This window comes from Echinops telfairi, unplaced genomic scaffold (genome assembly GCF_000313985.2).
Source record: "Echinops telfairi isolate 266 unplaced genomic scaffold, ASM31398v2 ScPeMD7_7469;HRSCAF=8507_1, whole genome shotgun sequence".
Taxonomy (NCBI): Eukaryota; Metazoa; Chordata; class Mammalia; order Afrosoricida; family Tenrecidae; genus Echinops; species Echinops telfairi.
Genome location: NW_022111373.1, coordinates 147,205,210 through 147,232,133, shown reverse-complemented (window position 1 = coordinate 147,232,133; position 26,924 = coordinate 147,205,210). Strand labels below are relative to the sequence as shown.

General features: G+C 44.2%; 1 protein-coding gene across 1 annotated transcript in view; it reads right to left on the bottom strand.

The window, feature by feature from the left end:
- The window catches only part of ADAMTS16 (ADAM metallopeptidase with thrombospondin type 1 motif 16), a 212,872-nt gene extending 187,069 nt beyond the window's left edge, over positions 1 to 25,803 (bottom strand). The window contains exons 1-3 of the mRNA XM_004698400.2: positions 25,675 to 25,803; positions 25,471 to 25,582; positions 17,610 to 17,938 (exon numbers count right to left, since the gene is read on the bottom strand). Of these exons, the coding sequence (XP_004698457.2) occupies positions 17,610 to 17,938; positions 25,471 to 25,582; positions 25,675 to 25,803 (570 nt within the window). The remainder of the gene's footprint in view (positions 1 to 17,609; positions 17,939 to 25,470; positions 25,583 to 25,674) is intronic.
- Positions 25,804 to 26,924: the final 1,121 nt, after the last annotated feature.

Genomic DNA, 26,924 nt, shown 5'->3' with positions numbered 1-26,924 from the left:
ATATTTTGTCAAGTATAAGAATAAACTATTCTGCTTATGAACTCCACACTTTACGCATATGTGCATGATCTCAGTCGACTGGCCCCATCCCAACACACAGCGGGTGGCCAGCCACACCCTTGTCAAAGGGGCAGAAGAAGGGGTGGAAATGAGAGAAAGGGGAAGTTGGCCCTCCTTGACTTGGGAAGCAAGATCAAATGAAAATGACCTCTTGGGAGTCTCCAAACCAAACCCACGTTAGAGGGCACATGAGGAGGGGAACTCTAAATGGAAGAATTGCTAAGGGGGAGGATTGGTTTACAAGCTAAGCATACATAAGGCCAAGGGGAACTGGTGGCTCAGTGATTAAAGTGCTCAGCAGCTAACCAGAAAATTGGCGGTTAGAATACAGGAGCAACCCCCAGGGAGAAAGAAGTAGCAGTCCACTCTGGAAGATTCTTGTTGTGTTGTTGTTTCAAAGCGCCTTGGAATCCCTTTGTCAAGGAGCCCTGGTGACAGAGTGGTGACAAGTTGGGCTGCAATTCCTCAGAAGCGACATCTTTGCTTCAGCGCTTTACAGACATCTTTTGTCGTAGATAGGTCCAACGCCATGTCGTTTGACTTCACTTCTCAACTTCTGCTTCCATGAGCAAACTTCTGTGCAGATTAATATTCTGTGCAGACTGCAGCCTCGGGAATGCTATGGGTCAAGGCCACTCTGTGCTACAATGGTGCCACTATGAGGGTAGATCTCCTGGGCAGCAAGGGGAACACGGTTGACACTCGGTACTCATGGGTAGAAAATAGTCAGGGGGAAAAAGGCGATTAAATGGCCAAACAATCCCTTATAGACTAAGAGGGACCGTAAAGTGCTATTGACACAGTATTCACATTGCATTAGTTATTATAAGCAAGCCAGAGATTATGTCAAATATAGCTGAGATGGAAGGTGGTATTATGCACAATCATTTTAAGGAATCTTTAGGCCATTGATTAAGAAACTCCTTGGATACCAAAGTCCTTAGTGCTCATGTCTCATATAAACAACTTAGTGTTTGCATGCATCTTCCATTTCATCTCCCATTCCTACCAAACCCATTCAATAGGGAACCTATATAAGGTTCCTAAGGATATAAATCTTTGCCGAATAAAATAGCCTCATATTTCTTCCGTGAAGTGGCAGGTGGGCTTGAGCCACCAACTGGTGAGTGCAAACTACCACCTAACGCACAGTTAGCATTCAAACAATTACCTGACAGCATACCAGGGCTCTTACACCTTTATGAAGACAGACAGCCCCATCTTTCTCTTATAGAGAGGCTGGTGGGTTTGAATTGCCAAACTTGTGGTTCCAGCCGACAAGCATTTACATGTCAGCATCACCAGGGCTCAAATAATGCCATATGTATACTATATTATTATAGTGTACGTGTGAAGGCTGCTACTCAGTGAATGACTTTTATGGCACAAGCTGTTATATTATCACAGCTAAGTTGCCATCTGAGAAATTATCAAATTATCTATAGAAATCATCTCCCATGTTAAAACCTAAGTTCCCCAGTCTTCTCAAGCACAGGGTTGTCTCTATACACACAGGAGCACAGGGGCCCCAAGCACCTTGGCAAGTCTGCTAGGTGTGCTGGCTCTTAGCCACCAGGACACAGACTTGACTCAGACATGATGTAGGGGTGAGCTTGCTTCATTTGTTTGCTTTTGCTTTCTATTTTTTTCAAAAGTTTTAATTTGAGGCATAATTTCCCTAGTTTAAACAAGTAGAAATTTTGTATATAGGTCAGAATATTTGGCCCCAAATTCAGAGAACATTATTTTACCCTCATGGTATTTTCAATTGAACTGAACAAGGGTGGCATGGTTTATTTAGGCTCATCTGCATGTGGAAGTTGGGCATTGACTATGGAAGATCAAAGAAGAACGGATGCATTTGAATTGTGATGCTGGGGAAGATTATTGAAAGTATCATGACTGATAAAGGACAAATAGATCTCTCTTGGAAGAAGTAAGGCCAGAGTGCTCCCTAGAGGCAAGGATAGTGGGTCAGTCCGGGTAGACTAGAGAAACAAATTTATGGACACTCATATTTTTGGAAAAAGCTTTTTAGACAACAGCAGCTGAATATTGAGAAAACGTCCCAGCCCAGTCCAGATCAAGTCCGTAAATACGATAATTAGCCCATATGTCTGATACCAATCTATAAAGTCCTCTTCAGACTCATGAAACAAATGCAATGATGCCGAATGCAAGAAGATCACAGGCCAACAGGTGCCAAGTCTCGTGGATCCAGTGGCAGTAGAAGCATCTCAGCACTGGCAGGGGTCTCCACGTGTCTCCTCCAGTTCCCAGCGCACATGGATCTATCAATGTAGTGCCATGTGTCTTGTCAGTAGAGCGTCTCTCAAGGAGTGGGCAGAGAGAGAATGTCTTCCGCCTCCAAGGAGGAAATACCAGAGTTCCCAGAATTCTCAGGGGAGGTCATGCCCACACAGAAGCCTCAATGGCTATGACTTGATTGACAGACTAGACTCCACTCCTTCACTCTTAATCCTCTCAAGTCCCAAATTGACACCAGATTATGTAACTAGCACAGATGGTGAGACTTCTTACATACTCCGGACGTGTTGCCAGGAGAGACCAGTCTCTGGAGAAGGACATCATGCTTGGTAAAGCTGAGGGGCAGTGAAAGAGAGGAAGGCCCTCAAGGACATGGATGGACACAAGGGCTGCAAGAATGAGCGGAAGCAGGGGAGCAATTGTGAGGATGCTGTGGCACTGGGCAGTGTTTCATTCTATCACGGGCCGGGTCTCTATGGGTCAAAACGGACTTGAAAGCAACTAACAACAAGAGTAGACTCCAAATTCAGGGGACATTAATTGTTACCGTAAAATCTCTGAGTGACTCGGAGTTGAAGTAAGTGTGCGCTTTCTGACGGAGGCCCATTCCATATATGTGAGTACAAGCAGGGTGTGTAAGCCTCCCCACAGCATTAGCACTTCTCCTGTAGATAAAGGCTGTTGTGGCCCAGTGGCATCAGGTTGGCCCCAACTCATGGCAACTCCACGGGCAACAGAAGAAAATGTGGCTCAGCTCTGTGTCACCTTTATGGTTGCCACCATAGTTGAGTCTATACCAGCTGCAATATTCTTAAGACGCATTGCACTTTTACTGGCTGATTATCTGAAGTAGATCATCAAGCTTTGCTTTCTAGTCTGTCTTAGTCAGAAAGCCCATGGGAGCCTGGTCAGCATGGGTGAAACCCTGGCATGCAGAATCGCAGCAAACATGAATGCCATCAGAGTGTGACACCCTGACAGAGGAGGGGTTGCTGTGTTGTTTGGGGTGTCATTTGGTCAATTCCATAGAGGCCCTCTGAACAATAGAATGGAAAAGCCCCTGGCCCTGCACCATCCGGTTGTTCTTCTGTTTGAACCTATTGTTACAGCCACTGTGCAAATTCATCGAGTCAAGGGTGATGCGTTAAACATTAAGGACGGAAGACTTGGTGAGCTGTGTGGGGAAACGTCAAGAACATCATACTTCAAGAAAGCATACGGTCATGAAAAAGACAGAAAAGAAACAAAAGTCAAAGAGGAGGTCAGAAGAGACTCTGAAACGCGCACTGAATTGCAGAGGAGCTGAAGAAAATGCAAGAACTGCTGACCTGCAAGAGCAGAGCAGACGAGTGAGACCAGGCTGCACACGGCTCTGTCTTCTCAGAGAGGTTAGGTCTTGAGAGCCCGACAATGTTAGAGATCAGTGAGCTCAAGTCGATTCGCGTCGATAAGCTCAAAAGCTAATGGGATTTGCCACAAGCACTTTTTTTTTTTTCTCACAAAGCACGCAAGTCTTTATCCTGAATATCTGATCTCTCAACAGATAACATACTGGACTACTGAGGTCAGAGATTGGGAATTATGATTGTTATTAGATCCATAAACCCCTTATGTGGTAAACATGCAGTTTTGTTATATAGTAAGGAAACATTAGAAATTCAAAATAATCCTACTGAATAATGAAGAAAAGGCTAAATGATATTGTGGACGACCTCACCAAAAGACACAAGGGCTCATGTTTCTACTTACAATATACTTTTGAGTGACCAGTGCCCAGTAAACCAACCCCATGCCACCAAGTACGGTCAGACTCATCATGAGCCTGCAGGACACAGTAGAAGTGTCCCACAGGCTTCCCAGCCTGTAGCCTGTGCAGAAGTGGATGGTCAGTTCTTTGTCCCAGGAAGCAGCAGGAGAGTTGAACTGGCACCCTTGTGCTTGGCAGGTGAGATCTTAACCCCTGTGCCACCAGGGCTCCTCTGCACAGTACAGCTTTTGTTTGTTCCAACATTTTTATTGATTCACCCAAGCCTTCTCTATACACTTCTGTCTTTCAACTAGGGAAAGAAAAGTGCTATAAAATAGCCTAGCTTCTCTTTTGGCTGATTATGCTGCAATCCATCACTCTTCATTTTATTACCTAATGATGATCTGCAAAGGGACTAGTCAAAACTCCCCCGGATTCAGTTATATAATCTCTGCAAATAAAAACCAAGTTTATAGTCTTTGGGTTGGCGCAGAGGGAATACAAAGTCAAAATGTTAGCTGTTCTGGGCACTCTGCTCATTTCTGATCCCTTGTGAAGCACAAAATAATCTTCCAGGTGGTGGGGATGGGGCAACCGTCTCTGCAATGTGGGGGCATGAGCAGTGGTTCTCAAACATGCATGAATTACACTCTAACACGTCCAATTGCCTGCTCAAGTGCTGTGCCTTTTTAATATCCCAACTGCCCTGGGGAAATCACACAAAGGGGTTACTGTAGTTAAAATCTAGTGTACCCCTTTTGCAGCCCACCTTCTCCAGAGGTCTGTGTATCAGCCCCTCTTGGATTGTTAAGCCTGTTTGAACTCTCTGGCACAACCACACTTGCCCTTCCTTTCTAGTCTTGCTTAGGTCCATGTTGTTGGTTTAGTTAGTTGGGGGCAGGGGTGGGGGTTGAGGGTTGGGGTTGGGTCATGAGCGGAACAAACAGTTGTTAGGCTTTTACTGTGCACCAAGCCCGCTGCTGAGGCCTCTCAGATGTATTATCTCATTCAATCCACAGGACATAGGGGTGATGTCAGTATTATTGACAGTCACACTGGGGAAACTGGGGCCCAGGGAAGTGAACCACTTGAACTATAAACAAGTGAAACCCAAATTGAATGGGACCACCTGACTCCAAATACATATTCTTTCCTTATATCCACCAACTGCTTACTGTGACAAGTACTTTTAATCCCCTTTTGTTTGATAGTTTCCCTAAATGGATTTCTTCATTTGCATTTAGGGGAGTTCGTGTTTTGCTGTTGTTAAGTTTATTTGGTTCTCAAGGGAGCCCTGGTGGCGGAATGGTTGCACACTGGGCTGCTAACTGGGATGTTAGCAGTTGGCACCTGCCACTCACTCTGTAGGGGAAAGATGAGACTTTCTACTCCCACAAAGAATCATCGTCTCAGAAAACCACAGGGGCAGTCGTACCCTGTCCTATCGTGTCCCATGAATCAAAATTAATTTGATGGCAATGATTTGGAAGCAAGGAATTCATTATAGTCCTCAAACATGCCTGAAGACATGCATGCAAAACTTATTTGGTTCTGGATTCTGAGAAAAACAAAATTGTTATCCTAACCACCACCACTTCTTTGTCAGTGTGTTCTACTGTGGACATTTGCATGTGACAAGGATTTTTGAAGCTACGATTCCAGGATTTTCAATACCAACAAGGTCACCCATACTAGAACTTCCAGAATAAGAAACCCAAGGAAGAAAAATGTGACTTTTTTTCAAAACTGGCCAATGAAAACCAAATGGACAGCAGCCAAATGCTGTCTGACATAGTGCCAAAAGGTGAGCCACTCAAGTCGAAAGGAAGAAATAAGTGATCAATTGAAAAGGAATTGCAAAGTCAAAATATGACTCCGTAAGAGGTACCTCCTCAAATAGAGTAAATCTTAGTGATGTGCATGTACTGATGTGGCATGACTCAAAATGAGCAGAAACTGCTAATAACATCTAGTGGTAATTGGAACGTGGAATGTATGAATTATGAATTAAAGATCATTGGGAGTCATGAAAATGAAATGGAATACATAAAGATTGTTATGTGGGGCAACCGTGAGCTAATTATGAATCAAAGCGACCTTATCTGTGGGAAGAGATGATCCAGAAGCTCAATATTAGTATCGTAAATGAGGCCAGGGGCTGACTGTGGAACAGATCATTAATTGCTCATCTTTAATGTCAGATTGAGGTTGGAAAAAATCAAGACAAGTCCACAGTAGCCAAAAAATAACCTTGCATTCATCTCACCTGAATGTAAAGAACGTATTTGATACATTGAGCACTACTGACAGAAGACCTGCTGAATTGTTGGAGGACATTGAGAACATGAGACATGAAGAAGGAAAAAGGTCTAGATAAAGACATGGACATATGCAAATATATTTATATGAGGATGGGAAAATAGATCTATGTGCCTATATTTATAGGTTTAGCATTAAGGTACCAGAAGGACATTGGGCCTCAACTCAAGTACTCCCTCAAAGCAAGAATACTTTCTTCTATTAAATTGGCATTCTATGATGCCTTCCGGACACAACCGCTGAAGACAAAGCGGGTGAATAAGCAAATGTGGTGAAGAAGGCTGATGGTGCCCGGCTGTCAAAAGATATAGCGTCTGGGTCTTAAAAGCTTGAAGGTAAACAAGCGGCAATCTAGCTCAGAAGCAACAAAGCCCACATGGAACAATATATCAGCCTGTGTGATCACAAGGTGTCGAACGGATCGCTGAAGATAAATGGGTGCATAAGCAAATGTGGCAAAGAAAGCTGATGGTGCCCGGCTATCAAAAAGTATAGCATCTGGGGTCTTAAACGCTTAAAGGTAATCAAGCGGCCATCAAGCTCAGAAGCAACAAAGCCCACATGGAAGAAGCACACCAGCCTATGCAACCAGGAGGTGTTGAAGGGATCAGGTACAAGGCATCATCAGAACAAAAAATCTTACCATAGTGAATGATTGGGGGGGAGTACAGAGTGGAGACCGAAAGCCCATCAGTAGACCACTGGAGACCCCCTTGCAGAGGGGTCTCGGGGAGGAGACGAACCAGTCAGGGGGCGATGTAGCAACGATGAAAAATACAACTTTTCTCTAGTTCCTAAATGTTTCCTCCCCGCTCCCACTATCATGATATGAATTCTATCTTGCAAGTCTGGCTGGACCAGAGGATGTACACTGGTACAGATAGGAACTGGAAATCCAGGGAATCCAGGGTGGATGATCCCTACAGGACCAGTAGTGTGAGTGGTGATACTGGGAGGGTAGAGGGAGAATGGGTTGGAAAGAGGGAACCGATTACAAGGAACTATATGTGACATTCTCCCTGGGGGACAGACAACAGAAAAGTGGGTGGAGGGAGACGTTGAACAGGGCAAGATATGACAAAATAATAATTTATAAATGATCAAGGGCTTATGAGGGAGCGGGGAGTGGGGAGGGAGGCGGAAAATGAGGACCTGATGCCAGGGGCTTAAGTGGAGAGCAAATGTTTTGAGAATGATGAGGGCAATGAATGTACAAATGTGCTTTACACAATTGATGTATGTATGGATTGTGATAAGAGTTGTATGAGCCCCTAATAAAATGATATTTAAAAAAGGAAAGAAAGTTGGAATGACCAGAATTAGGAATCTAAAAAGGAAGAATGCACTCGAGTTATCTCAAGTTGGAAGAATTGGATGAGGCCTTGAGTTATGGTATTGAAAGACTTTTTTAAAAATTTGTCATAATATTGAATGATGTAGGGATATCAAAAGAAGATTCAATGAATATACAGAGTACTATAACTAAAATAAATTGTCAATATTCAACCATTTCAAGAGGTAACATATGGTCAAGAGTCAATGATATTGAAGGAAAATGTCCAAGCTGTACTGACGGAATTAGAGGGAAAAAAGCTCCAGGAATTGAGGATGTACATATTGAAATGATTCAACAAGCTGATGAAGCATGGGAAGCACTCATTTATCTATTCCATAGATTCCCAAACTTATTTGCCTTATTGCCCCTTTTCCCATGGTTTGCAATCAGAAAAAGTATGCACCAGTCAGAGTTTTATCCTGTCAACATATGTGTTCAATCTTTATGCTGCGCAAATCATCAGAAAACTTAGATTATATGAAGATGAGTGTGGCATTAGTATTGTAGGGAGGTTTACTAACAACCTGCGGTAGGTGGATGGCACAACCTTGCTCGCTGAAACTGAAGAGGACTTGAAGCACTTACTGAAGAAGTTCAAAGATTGCAGCTTTAAGTATGGGTTACAAATCAGTGAAAAAAAGACCAAAATAAGACCAAGGTAAAAAAGACAACTAGAACAATAGAAAACATCAAAGCAAATGGAGAAAATGCTGAAGTTGTCAAAGATGTTGTATTGCTTGGATCAACCATCAATGCTCCTGGAAGCAGCAGTTAAGAGATCCAAAGATGTGTTGTATTAGATCAAGCTGCTGCACAATACCTCCCCAAATAACTGAAAAGTAAAAATATTACATTGAGGACTAAGGTGTGCCTGACACAAGCCATGGCATTTTCCATTGCCTCATATGCATGTGAGAGTTATACATTGGATAGGGAAGACCAAAAAAATTGATGCCTTTGAATTGTAATGCTCAACCATCCTAATACTGTGACCCTTTAATACAGTTCCTCATGTTGTTGTGACCACCCCCAACCTTAAAATATTTTTTCTTGCTACTTCATAACTGTACGTTTTCTACTGTTATGAATTGGGTGACCCCTATGAAAGGGTCATTTGATCCCCGACGGTGTTGTGACCACAGGTTGAGAACTGCTGCTCTGCTTTATTAAGTGATGTCTTTCTCCAAGGACTCATCCTTCCTCATATAAGAGAATGTGAGACAAAGCCTCTCCATCATTTCCAAGAAGCATACTATACTCCCCCTAGCAGAAATTTGTTCATTCTGTCGATCCAAGATGTGTCCAACTCTCTTTTCCAATTGCCGGTTTCAAAGATCAATTCTTTGATAGTCTTTCTTATTCATTGTCCAGTTTTCACACATATAGGAGTTCATTGAAAATCACTATGTCCTAGGTTGGGAGCACCTTAGTGAGACAGTAAGCACAGGTGTCACATGTATATTGTTTCCAATGGATCTCTAGAGCTGCTTTCAAGCTGATTTTGGTCATGAAGAACATTCTTGACAAGAGTGTCCCCCAAGAAGAGCAGCATACTGGCAGCTCTTACACAAAGTACTTGACTGACTGTGCTGAATGTTCACCTAATGACAGCTGTAAGAGGTTGCAGGAGGGTGCCCACCTGCTGATGAAGGGACATTGCAATCACCAAACACTCACTAGAAGGTGAGCCTGCCACTCTGTAGTACTTACATAACATGGTGTCAACTTGTGGAGGGGTGGAGTCTAGCCTGTCAATCAGGTTCCAGCTTGATGACCTCATTTTGAGGTGCTAAGGAGATAAATAGTTCACTGGAGGTGGGACGCATGTTCACTCCCTGCAAGATATTACTGATGACAAGCCTGATGGAACCACACTGATGCAGCCAGACCCCTGGAGCTGGAGGAGCCATGTGGAGACCTACGGCAGCGCTGAGATGCTTCTACTGCCACAAGACTTTCTGCCCACTGCCTGTGATCTTACTGTATTCAGTGTTATTGCATGTGTTGCATGAGTCTGAAGAGGAATTTATAGATTGGCATCAGACATATGGGCTGATATCAGACTTATGGACTTGATCTGTACTGGACTGGGATGTTTTCTTAATATACAATTACTCTTTTATATAAAGCTCTTTCTTATACACATATGAGTGTCTATGAATTTGTTTCTCTAGTCTACCTAACACACACTCTGACCTCTCCACCTGAAGAGGAATTTATAGATTGGTATCAGACATATGGGCTGATATCAGACTTATGGACTTGATCTGGACTGGACTGGGATGTTTTCTTAATATACAATTACTCTTTTATATAAAGCTCTTTCTTATACACATATGAGTGTCTATGAATTTGTTTCTCTAGTCTACCTAACACACACTCTGACCTCTCCACCCTTCTACCTGACCCAGAGCTCCAGATTAAGAACACATTCACTTTAATTTTTAGAACTCTGATGTCTAGTCCAATATTTACACTCCTCTAATCTGTTTCTCTAAATTATGAAAAAGAAATAGCATCCAACATGTAGCCATGAAAAATCTGATGGGATAGGAATCTGAAGACTTGCATCCTGGAACCATCTGAACTGTCCCTGGATTTATAATGCTGACCATGGCCCCCAGCTCCTGTTAATCTCACTAGAAAAAAAATGAGAGAGGTGGAGCAAATCCCACAGATTTCATAATTAAGTTTTTCTAATTACATAATTCTTGCATATAACTTATGTAAACATGTAGGAAACCAATGGCCACTTCAAGTACAAAATATTATCTTAAAAGTATCACTCTGATCTACCCTTCCTGATGAAATACATCCAAATCTGCCAATTTAAAATTGGTACTATTTGTTTTAATCTTAAGGAATTAGCAGGCATTTTTTTCAATGGTACAGTAATTCTCAATTGGTCCCCATATGCATTTTTTGAATTTCCTACTCACTACAAACTTGGACACACACAATCAATCCCCAAACTATAGTGCATACAATTCCCCCACTGGAATTGCCTCTCGTGACTGCCATATTTTCATCTAACCATCACTGACCTTTTTCAGATAACAACATTTTTCAAAGAAAAACATTATCACTTCCTGAAACCCCCTCATGTTGGTTCTTCCTTTTGACTCCTGTTTTATTTCCTTGGCTCGGGGACTTATTTTTTTTCAAAGTTCGTTGAAAATTTGGCTGTATTTCAGACAGCTTCCTAGGATTTATTGGGTGCTATAGAAAAATCTCTCAATGAATAGAGTTTCCAGAGATTCCCTGGGGTTTGTGGCTGGAAATAAAACCTAGTACAAGCCAGGGGCTTGAATACATCTCCAACCCAGGGAGGGCATTCTTAAACAGAACAGAGACCTGTGGGATTGGCAAGTTCACTGACATGGTGGAAAGCAAGAGGATGGGTGGATTTAAGTAGAAGCAATATGAGCCCTAAGCATGGATGCCTTTAAAGAGTCACCCTTCCTCAAGGGGAGATAGATTTCACAGAGAATTTATGCCAAGGAGGGTTGAAAAATAGCATATCCATTTTTTAAAAATCTGGACTGCTTTCCTTCCAAGTGCAGAATTTCCTTTAAGAAAATATAATCCTGTCATATGCAGCAGAAAATATTTCTAAAGGAAGTTTGCTAGAAATTATTGACAAATGGTAGTTTTAAAGAATACTTTTGTAATAGACCTTATTGGTTAAACCATTTCTTTTAAGCTATGTTGCTTATATCATTCTTGACAAGCTACAGGCTCCAAAAGAAAACCCAGGTTGATGGCTATTCGTCATAAAAACAGATCATATTAGATTGGTTATAAGCCAAATTTCGTAATTATTCAAAGCCAAAATAGGAAGTGGATAGATATATCTGTTTGAATTTTGAAATCCAATTATTCATTGAAAGAGAAAATTTAAATTCATGTCATCGTGCAGCAGGACTATGGGGATTCAAAGACAAATAAAACAAGGTCCCTTGGAAAGGTCATAGTCTCCTATAAAAACTAAACTCATGGAGAATTGCAGGATGAAGCCATATGTGATTTAATAAAATCCTCTCATATATTACAAATGGGTCCACTAAGCTCAGAAGGGACTGGATGCTTAGGAAGGCATGCCTGAGGCGGAGACTACATGAGAAAGCTGTTGCACTGTTGAGTGTTCAAGGAGGAGGCCGTGGAAATTCATACAAATGATCTTCAAGACCCTGTAGGGTCTCATCCAAAAGGACCTTGTGGTTCCAAATGTTGTGTCATCAGATCACAGAGGTCCAATCATGTGCCAAATGAGGCTCATCAAGTGGCCTTGGGAAACCATCTGCAAAATGGGCTGATCATAGGGATCAGTTAGAGATCCGTTTCTGGACTAGTCACGTGAGAAATGCTGTGGCCCCTTTTGCTGCAGCAGAGCAGCCACCGTAACAACAACAAAAACACAGAAATGACTTAAAGTGTCTTGAAATTGTCCTAAGGACTACAGACAAGGGAGACTAGTCTATCCCATATAAATGAATGGTCCTCAGCCACAACAGTGACTCCTTGTGGCTTTTCTCCTCCACTATTGGCACCTCCCAGGAAACGCATGTGTAAGACGCACGATGCCTCCTGTAGCCAAGACGAGTCCACCCCCTTCAGCACAGCTCCCAGGCCAGGGTGACGGTCTCGTGCCGGAAGAGCAGGTCACTAGGATCTCTCCCTTCACTCCTTTTATTCTGAAAAAGCATTGCTCCACTTGCCATGGCTGAAAGTGCCAGTCGTTCTTTCCCCAACCAGTGCCCGCATGAAGGATGGAAGCTGTGCTGCAGGCACCACAGGCCAAGACTACTGGATCCCAAATGCCTCCACCTGTTCGCATGGAACCTCGGTGTGGAGACCACTGGTAAAGGCCAAGCGCTAGTAGCACAGAGCTCACTCACAGGAGAAGTGTCGCCTTGGAGGACATACTGGAGTCCCAGACCCCCGTGCCACTGCAGGATTGAGGAGATTTTGCCCATTAGGAAAGGGAGGTGGCAAGAAGGACAAGGTCCACCTACTTACCTAAAGGAATTGACTTTATTTTGAGCAGCATGTGGGGACATTCATGTCAAAATGCTTTGTCAAAAATGATGAAGCTCTTGACTACGAGCAATTTGAAGGAAGCTGGTGACTCTAGGGCACTTGTAAGAGCAAGAAAACTGGTAGACAAACTAGTAGTCTAATAGATACCAGGGTGAGGGCGGAGTGGGGCCAGGAGGGGAAGCGAAGAAGATTCTTTGTGTGGGCAGAGTATTCACCAAGATGGTCAACACCATGTCTCTGCAAAGGTGGCATACTTTCACCAAAGCAGACTCTAGGGATTAGAGCACAATTGAAAGCCATGAAGTTTTAGCTCGCAATTAGTATACGCTGAGTGCAACCCCAGGGGAGGCAGGCAAGTTAGGACTCTCAGGAAGACTGTGCCACTGCCCCCTGAGAAGCACCCGCACGCTGCACACTGCAGGGGAAGCAAGCATCACTGAGCTGCTTCAGCCCAATGATGGCAAGAGTTACCGCACACATTGCCTGTCGTGCCCAGCTTTCAGCACAATACTATGAGGCATGCATGAAAAAAAGAAAAGGGGAAGAGAGAGAAATAGAAGAAGGAGGAGGAGGAGAGACGGAAGAAAGAAAGAAGAAAGGAGAGAGAAACTGGCAGCATAACCCATACACAGGAACAGAAGGGAGTAATAGAAGTAGTTGCTGACAGGGTTCAGACTTAAAAACGACATTAAAACAACTATTATAAACAACTCCCATGAACTTGAAAAACAGGCCTAAAGCATTAAAAATGAGCATGATGAAAGTGCCACATCAAAGACTATCAGAAAAGTGATCAAAACGATTTAAAATATTGAAAGCCTGGAGCTGCAAAGTACCATATCCTTATTGAGGGGAAAAGACTCACGAGGAGGTTACAGTGGCACGTTTGAGTCAGCATTAGCTATTACCAGCAAGCATAGACACTGATGGAGAGCTTAGGCAATCTGCAAACAGAACGAAGACAGATTTTTTCAAGGGGAAGTCAAAGGGCCGAAAACCTCGGAGCCATGTGAGACATCAGCCAGACCATAGCACGTGTGAAATGTCGCTGTCAGACGACGTAGGGGCAGTGAAGGAAGTGGGAGAAAAGCGAATGACTAACAACTTTCTAAATTTGGTGAAAACAGTAACCTACACATAATGGTTCAAAACCAACGGTAGGGAGAGGATGGGAGGAATGGGAGGGAGTGACCAAGGTCAAGTGGGATAAACACAAACAGTTTTATACCCAGGTATGCTGGTAGAAAAAGAAATGAAAAAGAAATAGCCAACTGAAAAGAGAAAATCCTGCAAATGACAAGGGAAACATGTTCTTCTCTCGAGGAAGGGAAGTGGATAGGAGAGAAACAAACCTTGAGCAGGCACAGGAAGCCAGGTGGCAAATCACAGTCAGAGCAAGGTATGGAACATCACAATGGTACGAAGACTTCGTCTTACATGCTTTGGACATATTGTCGGGAGAAAGCAGTCCTGGTGGAGAAGAACAGCATGCTTGGTAAAGAGGAGGGGCAGCAACAGAGAGGAGGGCCCTCAGCAGGCTGGACGGACGCAGTGGCTGCATCAGTGGGCTCAGGGACCAGGCAATGGTGAGGATGGTGCAGGACCAGGCAGTGTTTCCTTTTGTTGTGCATGGGGTCACTCGGGGTCGGAACTAACTCAATGGCACTTAACAACAACATAGAAATACACACTTACTTCATTCTTGGCTCAACTTCTGTAAAAGACGTATTCATCCACTCATGAAATCATAATTAACGTATTGGGTTTTTAGCACATGGAACTTATGTCGAGAGAGTAAACTCACTGCCATCGAGCCAATTCTCACTCATGGTGACCCGAAAGGGCCAGGTGGAAATGGCCCTGTGGGTTTCTGAGACTGTAACTCTTTACAGAAGTAGAAAGTCTCATCTCTCTCCCATGGAGCAGCTGTGGTTCAGAACTGTTGACCTCATAGCTGACAGCCCAATGTGTAGCCATTATACCACCAGGGCTCCTGCATAGACAGCTAGATATACATAATAGCACAAAGGAAGAGGTAGCAAAGATGCTTTACAGGAGATAGTAAAGTTTATATTTCCCACTTGATTTCGATTATTATAAATCTGAAAAATATTCTGATAAACTAAGATGCATTTTCTAAGTCCTAGAACAGCTATTGAGAAAACAGCTAAGAAGGGAGTTAAAAATCACTCAAGGAGCTAAAACGTTGTATTATAAACTATGTCCTCAATGTAAAAGGAGGCAATGGAGTAGGAAGAAAGAACATAATAAAATATGTGGAAAACAAAACAAAAATAATGGATATAAGTCTAACTAGTACAATGATAACGAAAGGTAAATAGTTTTGAAATGTAGTGAAAAGTAAAGAGATTATAAAATTGTATAAAAGAAAGCACCTATATTCTGTCTATAGGAGACACACTTTAGATTCCAAAATATAATTCAATTGAAAGTAAAAGAGTAGATAAAGATTTTTTTTAAAGCATCATAAAAAGTTGGTGTGGTTATACTATACAGAGAAAATATATTTTTAAAACTATCAGTAGAGATAAGAAACCCCCCAAATCATTTGCCATTGGGTTAATTCCAAGTCATAGCAACCTTATGAGATCTGCTTCATAAGGTTTTCTTGGCTATAATCTTTACAGAAGTAGATAGGTCATGGAGGGTTCTCTTCTGCGAAGCTGTTGTAGGTTCAAAATGTACGCAATTACAAACTGAGTCTGGCTTCGGAGATATAAAGAAGAACATTTTATTATGATAAAGCCAATCCATCATGGAAACTGAACAATCATATTCGTATTTGCACCTAACCAAAAGCTTCAAAGGTAGATCGGTGAAGTCAACCCTCACAGAATTGAAGGAAGAAACAGACAGTTCAACAAGAATAGATCCAGACCATAATATACCACTTTCAATAACCAATAAACACCAAGGCAGAAACAAAAACCACAAAATAAAAATAAGACAGGGACAACACTATAGTCCATATAGAATTAACAGGCATCTATGGACTATTTCACCCACCAAGATCAGGACAGAATACTCTGTTTTCTTTAGCATTCCTAGACTCTTCTCTTGGATAAACTACATGTCGGGTCATAAAATAAATCTGAGTAAAATCAAAATGTAGGCCCAGTGTATTCTCCAGTGGCAATGTAATTAACAGAAATTAGTAACGAGAGGCCTCTGGGGAAATTCACAAAAATATGAAAACTTAACAACATACTGTTAAATCACCAATGTGTTACAAAGGAAATTATGAGAAACATTGGAAAATACAACGATATGAATTCAGACACAACTGCAACGTACACAAAAATTTATAAGCTGCAGATAACACCATGCTTGGAGGAAAACATATAGCTGTGGAAACCTATGCTGGAAAGAAGAAAGCTCTTAAGTCAATAAATTAATTTACACATTAAAAAACTGAAAAAAAGAGGAAGAAATTGGGAAGAGTGGAAATAGAGGATTTCTCACTCTAAGGGATACAATTTCTGAAATCTCCTCCTTGAGGGGTTGCAAGGGTTTGTGAACAAGAACGGGGCAAACAAGGGGATTCTACGGACTCCTGACCCCCATGAAACAAGTGACATGGTCAAATGCTACTCAGAATGCTGGGTGGGGCAGGGAGGGGGTGCTTGCCTATGATATCCCTTGGCCTTTCATTAAAACCTGGAATACCCGAGATCAACAACCCATCATGAAAATACAGCAATCATATCAATCACAACCGAGTGAACATCCTCTAACGCGCGCAAGAGCCCTTGCTTTTCCTCATAGGTTCACATGCAATTTCGAAGGTGAGGTTTAGGAGCAACCATTGTTCGTGAAGGAAATAGCAGCCTGAGGACACGCATTCGGCCATTTACATGCACGCTCCATTATTCATCTTTGCAAGTGAAAGGCATGACAATGCGTCCTCCAAAGGCAGAAATAACATCCTTAACATCTTTCTAGCGTTTCCCCTAATAACCCAAATCGTCGCTTCTCACTGCCCTTGAGTCAATTCTGACTCATGGCCACCTTACAGGACACGTAGAAATGCCCATTGGGTTTCCCAGACTGTAACTCCTTACAGGAATAGACAGTCTCATCTTCCTTCCATGATGTGGCCGGTGGTTTTGAACTGATAATCTCAACGTTAACAGCCCAACTCATAACCACTACACCACCAGGGCTCCTCTTGGTTAAATACCATTCCGCTTCTCGTCATGAAGATAGTTATACTGATTTGATAATAAACTAATAAACCAGAGTAACTCAGAAGAGATGAATATGTTGGGAAAAAAATGCTACCAGTTAGATGTTCATCTTCAAACCAAAAAGACCAGCCACAATTATTCTAGACTAAAATAAGCAACAAAATAGGGTGGTGTATGCAAATTTTTCTAGTAAGGCAAGAGACCTAACACAACATATTTCTATATTAAACCCCACCCGCCACCATTGAGTTAATTCCAACTCATAGCAAGTTCATGTGATCAAGAGGAGAACTACTCCACAGTGCTCCTAAGTGTAATAATCATGGACTCAGACTACTCCATCTCCACTCCCACCCCCCACAGAGTGGCTGGTGAGTTCGGACGATTGTCCTTTGTTAAGCATCACAATATTTAATCCATTTTACCCCACCAGGGTTCCTTACAACACATTTGCGGAAGTATGACTTGGCAATCATCTTTGGATTGTAGAGATCAAAGACATTTGGACGGCAGTAATAGAACACGCTGAAATGTTTCAAGGGAATCCCCGCCTTCACTCCTCTCTGTGGACTCACCTTAACCAATAAGCTGAAATGGAGCCTTCCTCCGAAGGAGAGAGAGGGGTACTCACCAAACCTCTGCAGGTGGAGAGAGCCACGGAGGAGTTCTTGTGGGATCTCAAGGAGCCTTGATAAAAGCAGAAGTCCTCCGGTGGAATGGTCTGCACTGACTTCGTGCCTCCCTTCCCCAGGGTCTGGACGATAAACCCAGGAGCCACCAGGTTGCTGGACGCTTTCAGATCCATGTGAAAGTCCTGCCCGAATCCTCTCAGTCGTAGGTGCAGGGAATCCACTTCTGACAAGGGCGCCGCCGCTCTTCTCCTCCGCTGATGGTGCATGATTTCATGGGACACGTAATGCCCCTCGGGGTCCACCTCATACACAGAGACAAGGTCGGACTCTGAAAGCAAAGCATGGAGCTGCTGATTTGAGAATCCTGGCAATAATTTTAGAATTTGGAAAAGAATCGGCAACGTCAGATTTAATTTATTAGCAAAGGCAGTGGGTGGAATGTTCACAGCCTCCCTCGGAGATCCCTGGGGAACCTCAGGGCATGATCATATTTGGGTTTAAGGGTCTGTGCAGATGTAACTAAGGTAGAGAACTCAAGATGGGTCTTCTGGATTAAAGTAATCCCTACATTCAATGATGGTCTTAAGAGACAGCCAGAGACGCAGAGTGGAGGAGACAATGTGATAGCAGAGAGAGATTGATCATGTGCCTCCAATCCAAGGACTGCCCAGGCTGGTTACACAGCCACCATAAACCAAACGTGGGTCAGATCCTCACTCAGAGCCTCCAGAAATAACCCAACCTGTGACATCTTGTTTCCAGACTTTTTTGCACTTGAACTGTGAAAGAATACATGTCTGTTGCTTTTAGAGCCCACATTGTGGTAATTTTTCATGGCAACCCCCTTGTCATTGGGTCCCATGTAATCAGTTCTAAGTCTTGTTGAATCAATTCTGACTCACAGTGACCTGTGCACAACAGAACAAGACACTGCCCGGTCCTGCACCACCCTCACAATTGTGCCCACGCTTGAGCCCATTGTTGCAGCCACTGTGCCAATCCATCTCCTTGAGAGTTTTCCTTTATTTTGCTGCCCCTCCACTTTACCAAGCATGCTGTCCTTTTGCAGGGACTGGTCTGACTCTTAGTGATCCCACAGACAATAGAAGAAACACTGCCTGGTCTGGTGGCAGCCTCTCAATAAGTACAGTCTATACTCGTGCATCAGCCAAGTTTTTTCTGCATATTTTTAATGCAGTTTTTTGTGGTAAAATGAGGTGCCGTGGCTGATATTTGGGTCGACTTATGCTCAAGTATATACTGTATGTTTGAAGTCCATTGTTACAGCCACTGTGCCAGCCCATCTCATGGAGAATGTTCCTCTTTTTCTCTGACCCAGTACTGTGCCAAGCACACACGTTCTCCTGATAACATGTACAAACTACGTGAGATAAAATCTTGCCATCCTCCTTATAAAAATCATTCTGGTGGTTCTTCTTCCTCTGAGACAGATCCCTGTTTTTTCCTAGCACTCCACAGCACTTCCACTGTTATTGGCCAACAACATATTTCAAAAGCATCCAGTCTTTTCAAATCTACCTTATTCACTGTCTAGCTTCACATGGATATGAGGGGACTGAAAATACTCCAGCTTGGATCAGGCATCTTTGTTTTTTAACACTCCAAGGAAACATATGCCCAGTAACCCTTTCACTCAGTCTAAAATGAAGAAAAAAAATGGACCATATATTCACTTTCAAGTTAAAATTTTAGAATAAATGAAAGTAAAACTTAAAAAGCAAGATCTTAAAAGTGGACTTAAAGTAAATTACAATTTTCTCTATAAAGTAAGAGTGACCCCAAACCATCTGTCATCCAAGTTATTTCTAAGTCTTAGTGACCCTTGGGCTTCTACACCTGTATCCTCTCACCATATTTATTCAATCTGTATGCTGAGCAAATAATGAGAGAAGCTGGCTTTTATGAAGAAGAATGCGGCATCCGGATTGGAGGACAGCTTATTAACAACCTATAATATGCAGATGCCACAACCTTGCTTGCTATAATTGCGGAGAAATTGAAGCCCTTGGTGATGAAGATCTATGCATGCAGCCTTCTGTGTGAATTACAACTCAATGCAAAGAAGACCCAAAACCTCTCAACTGGACCGATAAGTACATCATGATAAACAGAGAAAAGGTTGGAGTTGTCAATGATTTTATCCACAATCAATGCTCATGGAAGCAGTAATGAAAGCGTCAAAAAGTGAGTTGCATTAGGCAAATCTGCTGCACAAGACGTGTGATAGTTAGGTTTATCATGTCCACTAGACCAATAGGAACATATGGGTGGAGTTTAATCAGGTCGCAGCTCTCTCTCAATCTCTGGTAATTGGACCAACTTGCTGCTGCTTTAACTCTTTCTCTCCCTCAACCTAGCTTGCTGCTGCTTTAGCTAGTTCTCGGCCTCAACCTTTGTGCTACACTGCCTGTGAGCCAAGCCACAGACTCCTTTGAGGTCTGCTTCACCACAATATCCCATCTGGGCCTGCTTCGCTAAATCCCATGCTGCTGACTGTTGCTGACTCACCCTGCTGTCCACTGCCTGCAGGGAGACTCTATCTGTTTTGCCTGAGGGAAGACTCCTCTGTCTGCTTCCTTGAACTTAGACTGAAGACCCTTCATGAATTGAAGGGCTTTCAGTATATTAACTGTTGTAAAGAGTGATTTGAACTGAACCCTCTGTACTGCTGTGTAGACTAATTCCTGTTATATTACATCTTACTGTATAAGCCTATTCTTTTATATATATATATATATATATATATAAAAATCATAAGTGTGCTAGTTTTGTTCCTCTAGAGAACCTTGTCTAACACAAAGCATCTGACCCAAGCCATGGTATTTTCCAATGGCCTCACATGAATGTAAAAGTTGGATATTGTTAAAGAAGACAGAAGAAGAATCAAAGCATTTGAACTACGTATGTTGATGGAGAAGAATATTGAAAGTACTGCGGAGCAGCTGTTGGTTTTGAACCTCTGGTCTTTGAGATGACAGCCCAGTGGGTAACCACTATGCCACCAGAGCTCAATGTATAAATGAATGTAAATAAAAACCTCATATGCTAGGAATTGAATGAATTAACAAAATAAACACAGCATCTCATTCAACATTTGAGTGAAATAAACATATAATGTAATAAAATAAAATTTCCTAATAAACTTTTGACCACATGTTTTGGTGTTGGAATAGAAAAAACAAAACAAAAAACTATTGCCTGGTTTTTAACATGATGGTGTGGGGCATATTCCTACCCAGGAGTGTGCTGGGCCTAGCTTACACCAGCCTCTGAGAACTGATTGTACTCATCACTTACTGTCTTTAGTGATACCATATTGGTAGCTTAAAAAGGGTCACACTAGGCAATCAGATATAGTGAAGAAAGCTGATGGTGCCCGGCTATTAGAAGAGATAGCATCTGGGGTCTGAAAGGCTTGAAGTTAAACAATCGCTCATCTAGCTCAGAAGCAACAAGGCCACATGGAAGAAGCACACCAGCTGGTGTGATCATGAGGTGTCAACAGGATCAGGTAACAGGCGTCAGAAGACTCCAAACAAACAAACAAAAACATATTGTTGAGAACAAGAGGGATCAGAGCAGAAACCCAAAACACATCTGCAGAAAATGCTACATCTCTTCACAGAAGGGTCGCAAGGAAGCGACGAGTCAACCACGGTGAAGTATAGCACCGATGAAACATACAATATTCCTCTGGTTCCTTGAGGCTTCCTCACCCCCCATTGTCATGTCCTCAATCCTGCCTTTCACTGTGGGCTAGGCTGGAGCATGTGCACAGGTACAGATAAGAGCTCAGGACACACGGAATCCAGGGCAGATAACCCTCTTGAGGGAAGCAAGACATAGGTTGGTGTAAAATATGAAAATAAAATAATTTATCAAGGGGTCAAGAGGGTGGGAAGTCGGGTGGGAGGGTACAAAAAGAGGAGCTAATACCAAGGGCTCAAATAGAATGTAAATATTTAGGAAATAATGATGGCAATATATGTACAAATATATTTGATGCAATTGATGGATGGATTGTTATAAGAGCTGTGAGAGCCTCCAAAAAATAATCTTAAAAAAAACCCACTAGGAATATTTACACCAGGCAAATTGGCAATCTTTATTAATCAGTGCTCCTCACCCTTCCTGCACTGCCTCAAGGGCCTGATGTTAAACATGTACCACTATATCATTGGGCTCTCTGAAACAGACAGATTTTTCTCATGTGATATAAATAGTTGAATGTTAAAAGTTATAAACTTTAAACACACACACACACACACACACACTCAAACACACATCAATAAAAAAAATTTCTAAAGAGCACCCAAACCTGGCTTTGTGAGTTAATATAGTCTGGAGTTAGAATGTTAACTTAGCAAATCTTTATGTGCCTTTGTTCTTAACAAGGGCCACTGTTTTATGACAAAGGTAAATTTGAAAGTTTCTTATTATTTGTCTGTTTGCTTTTACAGGAGAGTTTTTATAATAGAAGACAGGGTTCAAGACTCCTATTGGAAAATAAGGAAAAACAATTTGGAATCAGCAAACATTTGGGGGCATATTTGCTGTCTGAAAATACAATTTCCCCCAATTTAGCTACCTATTACTACTTCAAATGTAACAGGAAGTTTGCTTTATTGTAACATAATTTCATCATACACTCATCAAAATTTGCAGTAACAGTTGCTATCAGTTGGTATTACTTTATATAAACATTATGGCTAAAGTATTTCTTTCCAAGCCAACTTGAAGAATAGATAGCAAGAGGTCTAAAAGAGGAGCTCTGATCATACAGGGGTTACAAGTGGGGCTGGTAAGCACATTTCAGCAGTCCAAAACCAACAGCTGGCAGTTCTGGGGAAGAAAGATGGAGCTGTCTACTCCTGTAAACAGTTACAGTCTCAGAAACCCACAGGGGCAGTTCTACCCTGTCCTGTAGGATCACTGTGAGTCAGATCTACTCCTGGCAGTGAGAAAACCATCTAAAAGTCACTGGCAACAATGTGATACAAAGTAAATGCTGCTCTACTGTTCTAGGGCTAAATAAGTAACATGATCGAACCACAAGAATGTTTTCTCTGGTAACAGCTCCAGTGTCTTAGAAGAAATACAGCCAGATAGAAACTCCTTCGAAGACAGATGGTGAGACTTTGCCTCACGTACTTTGGACACATGGTCAGGAGGGACCAGTCCCTGTAGAAGGACATCATGCTTGGTGAAGTAGAGGGCCAGAGTCAGAGGAAGGTCCCTGATGAGATGGATGGGCACAGTGTCTGCAACCAAATGGGCTGAAACATAGCCAGATTCTGCTCTATAGAGGTTGCTAGATTGAATGCACTTGGTCACAGCAGTGAAGGTATGCCTCTCTCTCTCTCTCTCTCTCTCTCTCTCTCTCTCTCTCTCTATATATTTATATATATATATATATATATATATTTCCCCCTTTATAATCAAGGGGGTGCAAATACATGATGTGTCATGAAGGAAGATGTGGCTGTTGACTAAGGGAGAACCCCTGCTGTTGGGCTTGACACCTTCAGTTTCAGGCTATGACCAAGCAAGGTAGATGGTGGTCAGGAGGCGGTGCCAGGTGGTCAGAGCAGCCAGGCTGAATGGAGTGCTGAGGCTGCAGCGAGCCCTCCACTCTCTTCCAGCAGCAGTTTCACACGGGATAGCTAAGGGCAAGTTCAGCCCCACGTGGGAAAACCACACACCCCCAGGTACTCTTGACTTTTCTTCCTGGAAGTGGTCCCCTGTGTCTAAGTTCCTTAAAAAAAAAAGTGATATCTGCCAATCCCTTCTGCCATTTCCTTGACTTTCAGAAACTAGATTTGCAAAGGATTTGCAAAAGAAAAGGTGATGGGGGAGGGGGGGCCTAGGAGGGTCTTAGTTCTCTAGTGTCCCTACAATAGTAATACCAGAAGGGAGTGGCTTTAACAAACTGGGATTTTTTCCCCCCCCTCACAGTTCAGGAAGCGGGAAGTCTGACTTCAGGGACTGGCTCTAGGAGACAGCTTTCTTGTGGTGCCGGTCCTTGTTTCTTGATTCTGTTCAGATCTTCCAGTGAAGGATCGCCCAGAGCTTGCTCACTCACTTGTTTAATCTCTTTTGGATCACAGAAGGTATTGTCTTAAGACACACCCTATGTGAATATCATCTCACTTACAAAGCAACGTTTCAGGATTTAAAACCAAATAGGGGTTTGAACTCTTCCACAGGTAGAGAGGTGAGGATTTGAAAGACACAATTTTTTTGGAGACACAATTCAAACTTAATGGGACCTTCTACTTCCAACACACACAATTAAATTGCAGAACGTATTATAAAATAAACAGGAACGAAGACAAGAGCAACGATGAAAAAGATGAATTTCAAACGAACGGATAATTAATCTTTTTCCTTGCAGCCGGACACAATGCACCGAGTTCAAACATTTTAAATCATTTATATCTGGCGCCCTCTGGTGGTCCTTAGCATGTGAGGCTCCCTTTGATATTTCTCATTTTAGGGTATATGAGAAATAGGAGGCCATCTACTCCTGTAAAGATTGACAGTCTCAGCGAGCCCACATGGGGTCTCTATGAGTCAGGATCCACTCCACGGCAGGGGGTGACTCAATATTTGGTAGAGAATTGCATTAGTTCATTCAGAAATGAAAACTCTTTTATGCTATTCCTTTGTTATTTTATCAAGACAAACTACTCAAGGGCATGTACAATTTACATGCCTTAAAACACTGTAAATGCTATCAAGTACTGTGAATGGTTCATTTTCATTTACTAGAGTGTCTTGACAATAGGCTGGGTTCATTGAATAATCTTTACATTCCTTCGAGACAATGCTGACTCATAACAACCTATTTATAGGACCGGGTAGAACTGCCCTTGTGAACGTTTTCTGTAACTGGTCACTGGAGTAGAAAGCCAGGTCTTCCTCCCGCGGAGCTGCCAAGGGGCGGTTTCAAACTGTCCACCTTGCGGGATCACAGCCCAGCGCATAACGCTAAGCCACCGAGGTGCTTCTCGTTAAACCTAGTTCTTCCCTCACAGTCACCACTCAGATTTGAGACTGCAATTTAGTCTTGGAAATTCAGCAGCGTTTAATATGTAGTCATTGCCAAAGAGCTGGCTTCCGGTGAAAAGCACTCCGAGCAATTGCACACACCTGCTTCCTTCCACAGGCACCTTGAAACATAGTAATCGAGGGTCAGAGAGACCCACCCCTGGGAAACGTCAAATTTAGAAACACCGGGAACGTGCGAGTGAAAACCACACATTGCAAAGACCCAAACAGCAGGTTCATTTTCACGTCCAACCACTGCAAAGGACTTGGATATCGATCGCGTCGGAGGTCCCAGTAAGCTGGTCACCACTGGATGCGCTGGGACATTTCATTTCCCTTTTCAAGTCTGGAAGAGCATGAACTTGATCCTGAGATGATCAACCCGCGCACTGCAAAAATGACTCCCACCGCCCGACTCCTGCTCTAGTGGGCGATAGAAGGAGATGGTCCAGGAGGAGAAAGGGGATGCGGGAAGGAAGAGGAGGCGTGGGTTAGAATCGCGGGTTAGTGCGTCCTCTCAAATAGTTCTAACCTCCACCCCTGTTTTCCGTGGTTATAAATAAGTAACCTGCCTGGTCTCGGTGTACTGTCTGTGGCAGGGACCCCGGTAAGCCCGAAAGCCGGAAGTCCGATCTGGGGGTGCTGCATCCCCCCCCCGCGCCGCAGCGCCTTCAAAGTGGCGATGATCAGTGGGGTTGGGGACACCTCCAGCGCCTCCAACAACAGCGCTGGGGAGCTTGGGGGCCTCTGACTTGCGGATCAGAGCCCTCACCTCCAGGCCTTACTCACCTGTGTCCAGCAGCCAGTCTGGGCGCTGGGCGCTGTGGGGACGACGCAGGGGGACGCTAGGGCTCCGGGACGCCGCCGCCGCTGTGGCTGCCAGGGCGCACGCAGGTACCAGCTGGAAAAGAGCAGGGATGCCTCTGTGAGAAGGGGCTGCCGAGGGACCCGCGGGGCTAAGGACCCCGGGCCAGAAGGCGGGCGCACACTCACCTGCTGGGCCACCTGCGCCAGGAGCAGCAGTCCCCGGAGTGCGGCGCCGCGCCCCGCGCTCGGCGCGGGGGCTGAGCACCCGCCGGCGAGCAGGCAGGGGCGCGCGCTCCGAGGGCCCGGGGCACCCATGGTCGGAGCCGGCGGTGCGCGAGGCTGCGAAGGACGCGAGGACCGACCACAGCCCGCCCCGCCGGGACTCGGCGCCCGCGCCCGGGTTATTACCACGGCTCCGCGGCGCGCGGGGCGGAGTGGTGGGGCTCCAGCCCGGACCGTGGGAGCGCACCGAGAGACGGAAGGAGGGAGGGGACGCAGGGGTGGGGGGAGGGGTGGGCAGGGAAGAACCAGGGGGCAGGGCCAGGGAGGAGGAGAGGAGGGGAGAGGAGGGCAAAGGAGTGGTGGGGGCCGAGGTGAAGCGAGCACTGACGGGTAGAAGTCGGGAGAAGGCGAGGAGGGCGAGGGGGCAAGGGGACAGGGGACAGCGGAATCCTAAGGGCTGGAAGGCTGGGAAGGGGAAGTGGGTCTCCACCCCCAGGGGCGCGAGTCACCCCAAACCACCGCTGGTCCTCCCTCAGGGAGGATGCGGGCTGTGCACCGCAGGGACCCTTCCAGGGCGGCGGCCACCCTTAGAACCCCTCAGAACTCAGAAGGGCGCCCCTCAGCTCCACCCCCAGGCCCCAGGCGACCCCGCGAGAACTGGCACTTGCTGGGACTGCGTGCTCAGGTGGCCCCGCGGGAGGACCCCCGCCACCCTGGGGAAGATCCGGTGGAAACGGGTCGGGGACCTCTGCGGGCCTGCCTCTCAGGCACCACGATGTCACAGTGGATTTGAGGGTTCTGGGGAGCCCACGCGGTTCAGTCGCGGATCCTGTCTTTGAGCTGTCTGCCTGGGGCTCTTCGCCCTGAGGGACTCGGCTAGGTCTCAGGGTGCGCAGGGCAGAGCTTGGGGCCCAGGAGATAGCATAGCTCTTGCACAACTTGCTCACTGAATTGGCAGCAGGACAGGGTCTCTTGGGCATCCCTGGAAGGCCTGCCTGGGAACACTCATGTGCTCCAGTGTGCCTGCCTGCCAGTGCTGGCGTTTTTGAGTGTGCACACGTAGGTGTGCATGTGTGTATATGTATGCACACGTGGATGGGTATGCATGTATCTGTGCACGCGTGGGTGTGTATGCGTGTCTCTGTGTGCACATGGGCACAGGTGAATATGTGTACATATGTGTGCCTATGAGTGTAGGGGTTTACATACTTTTG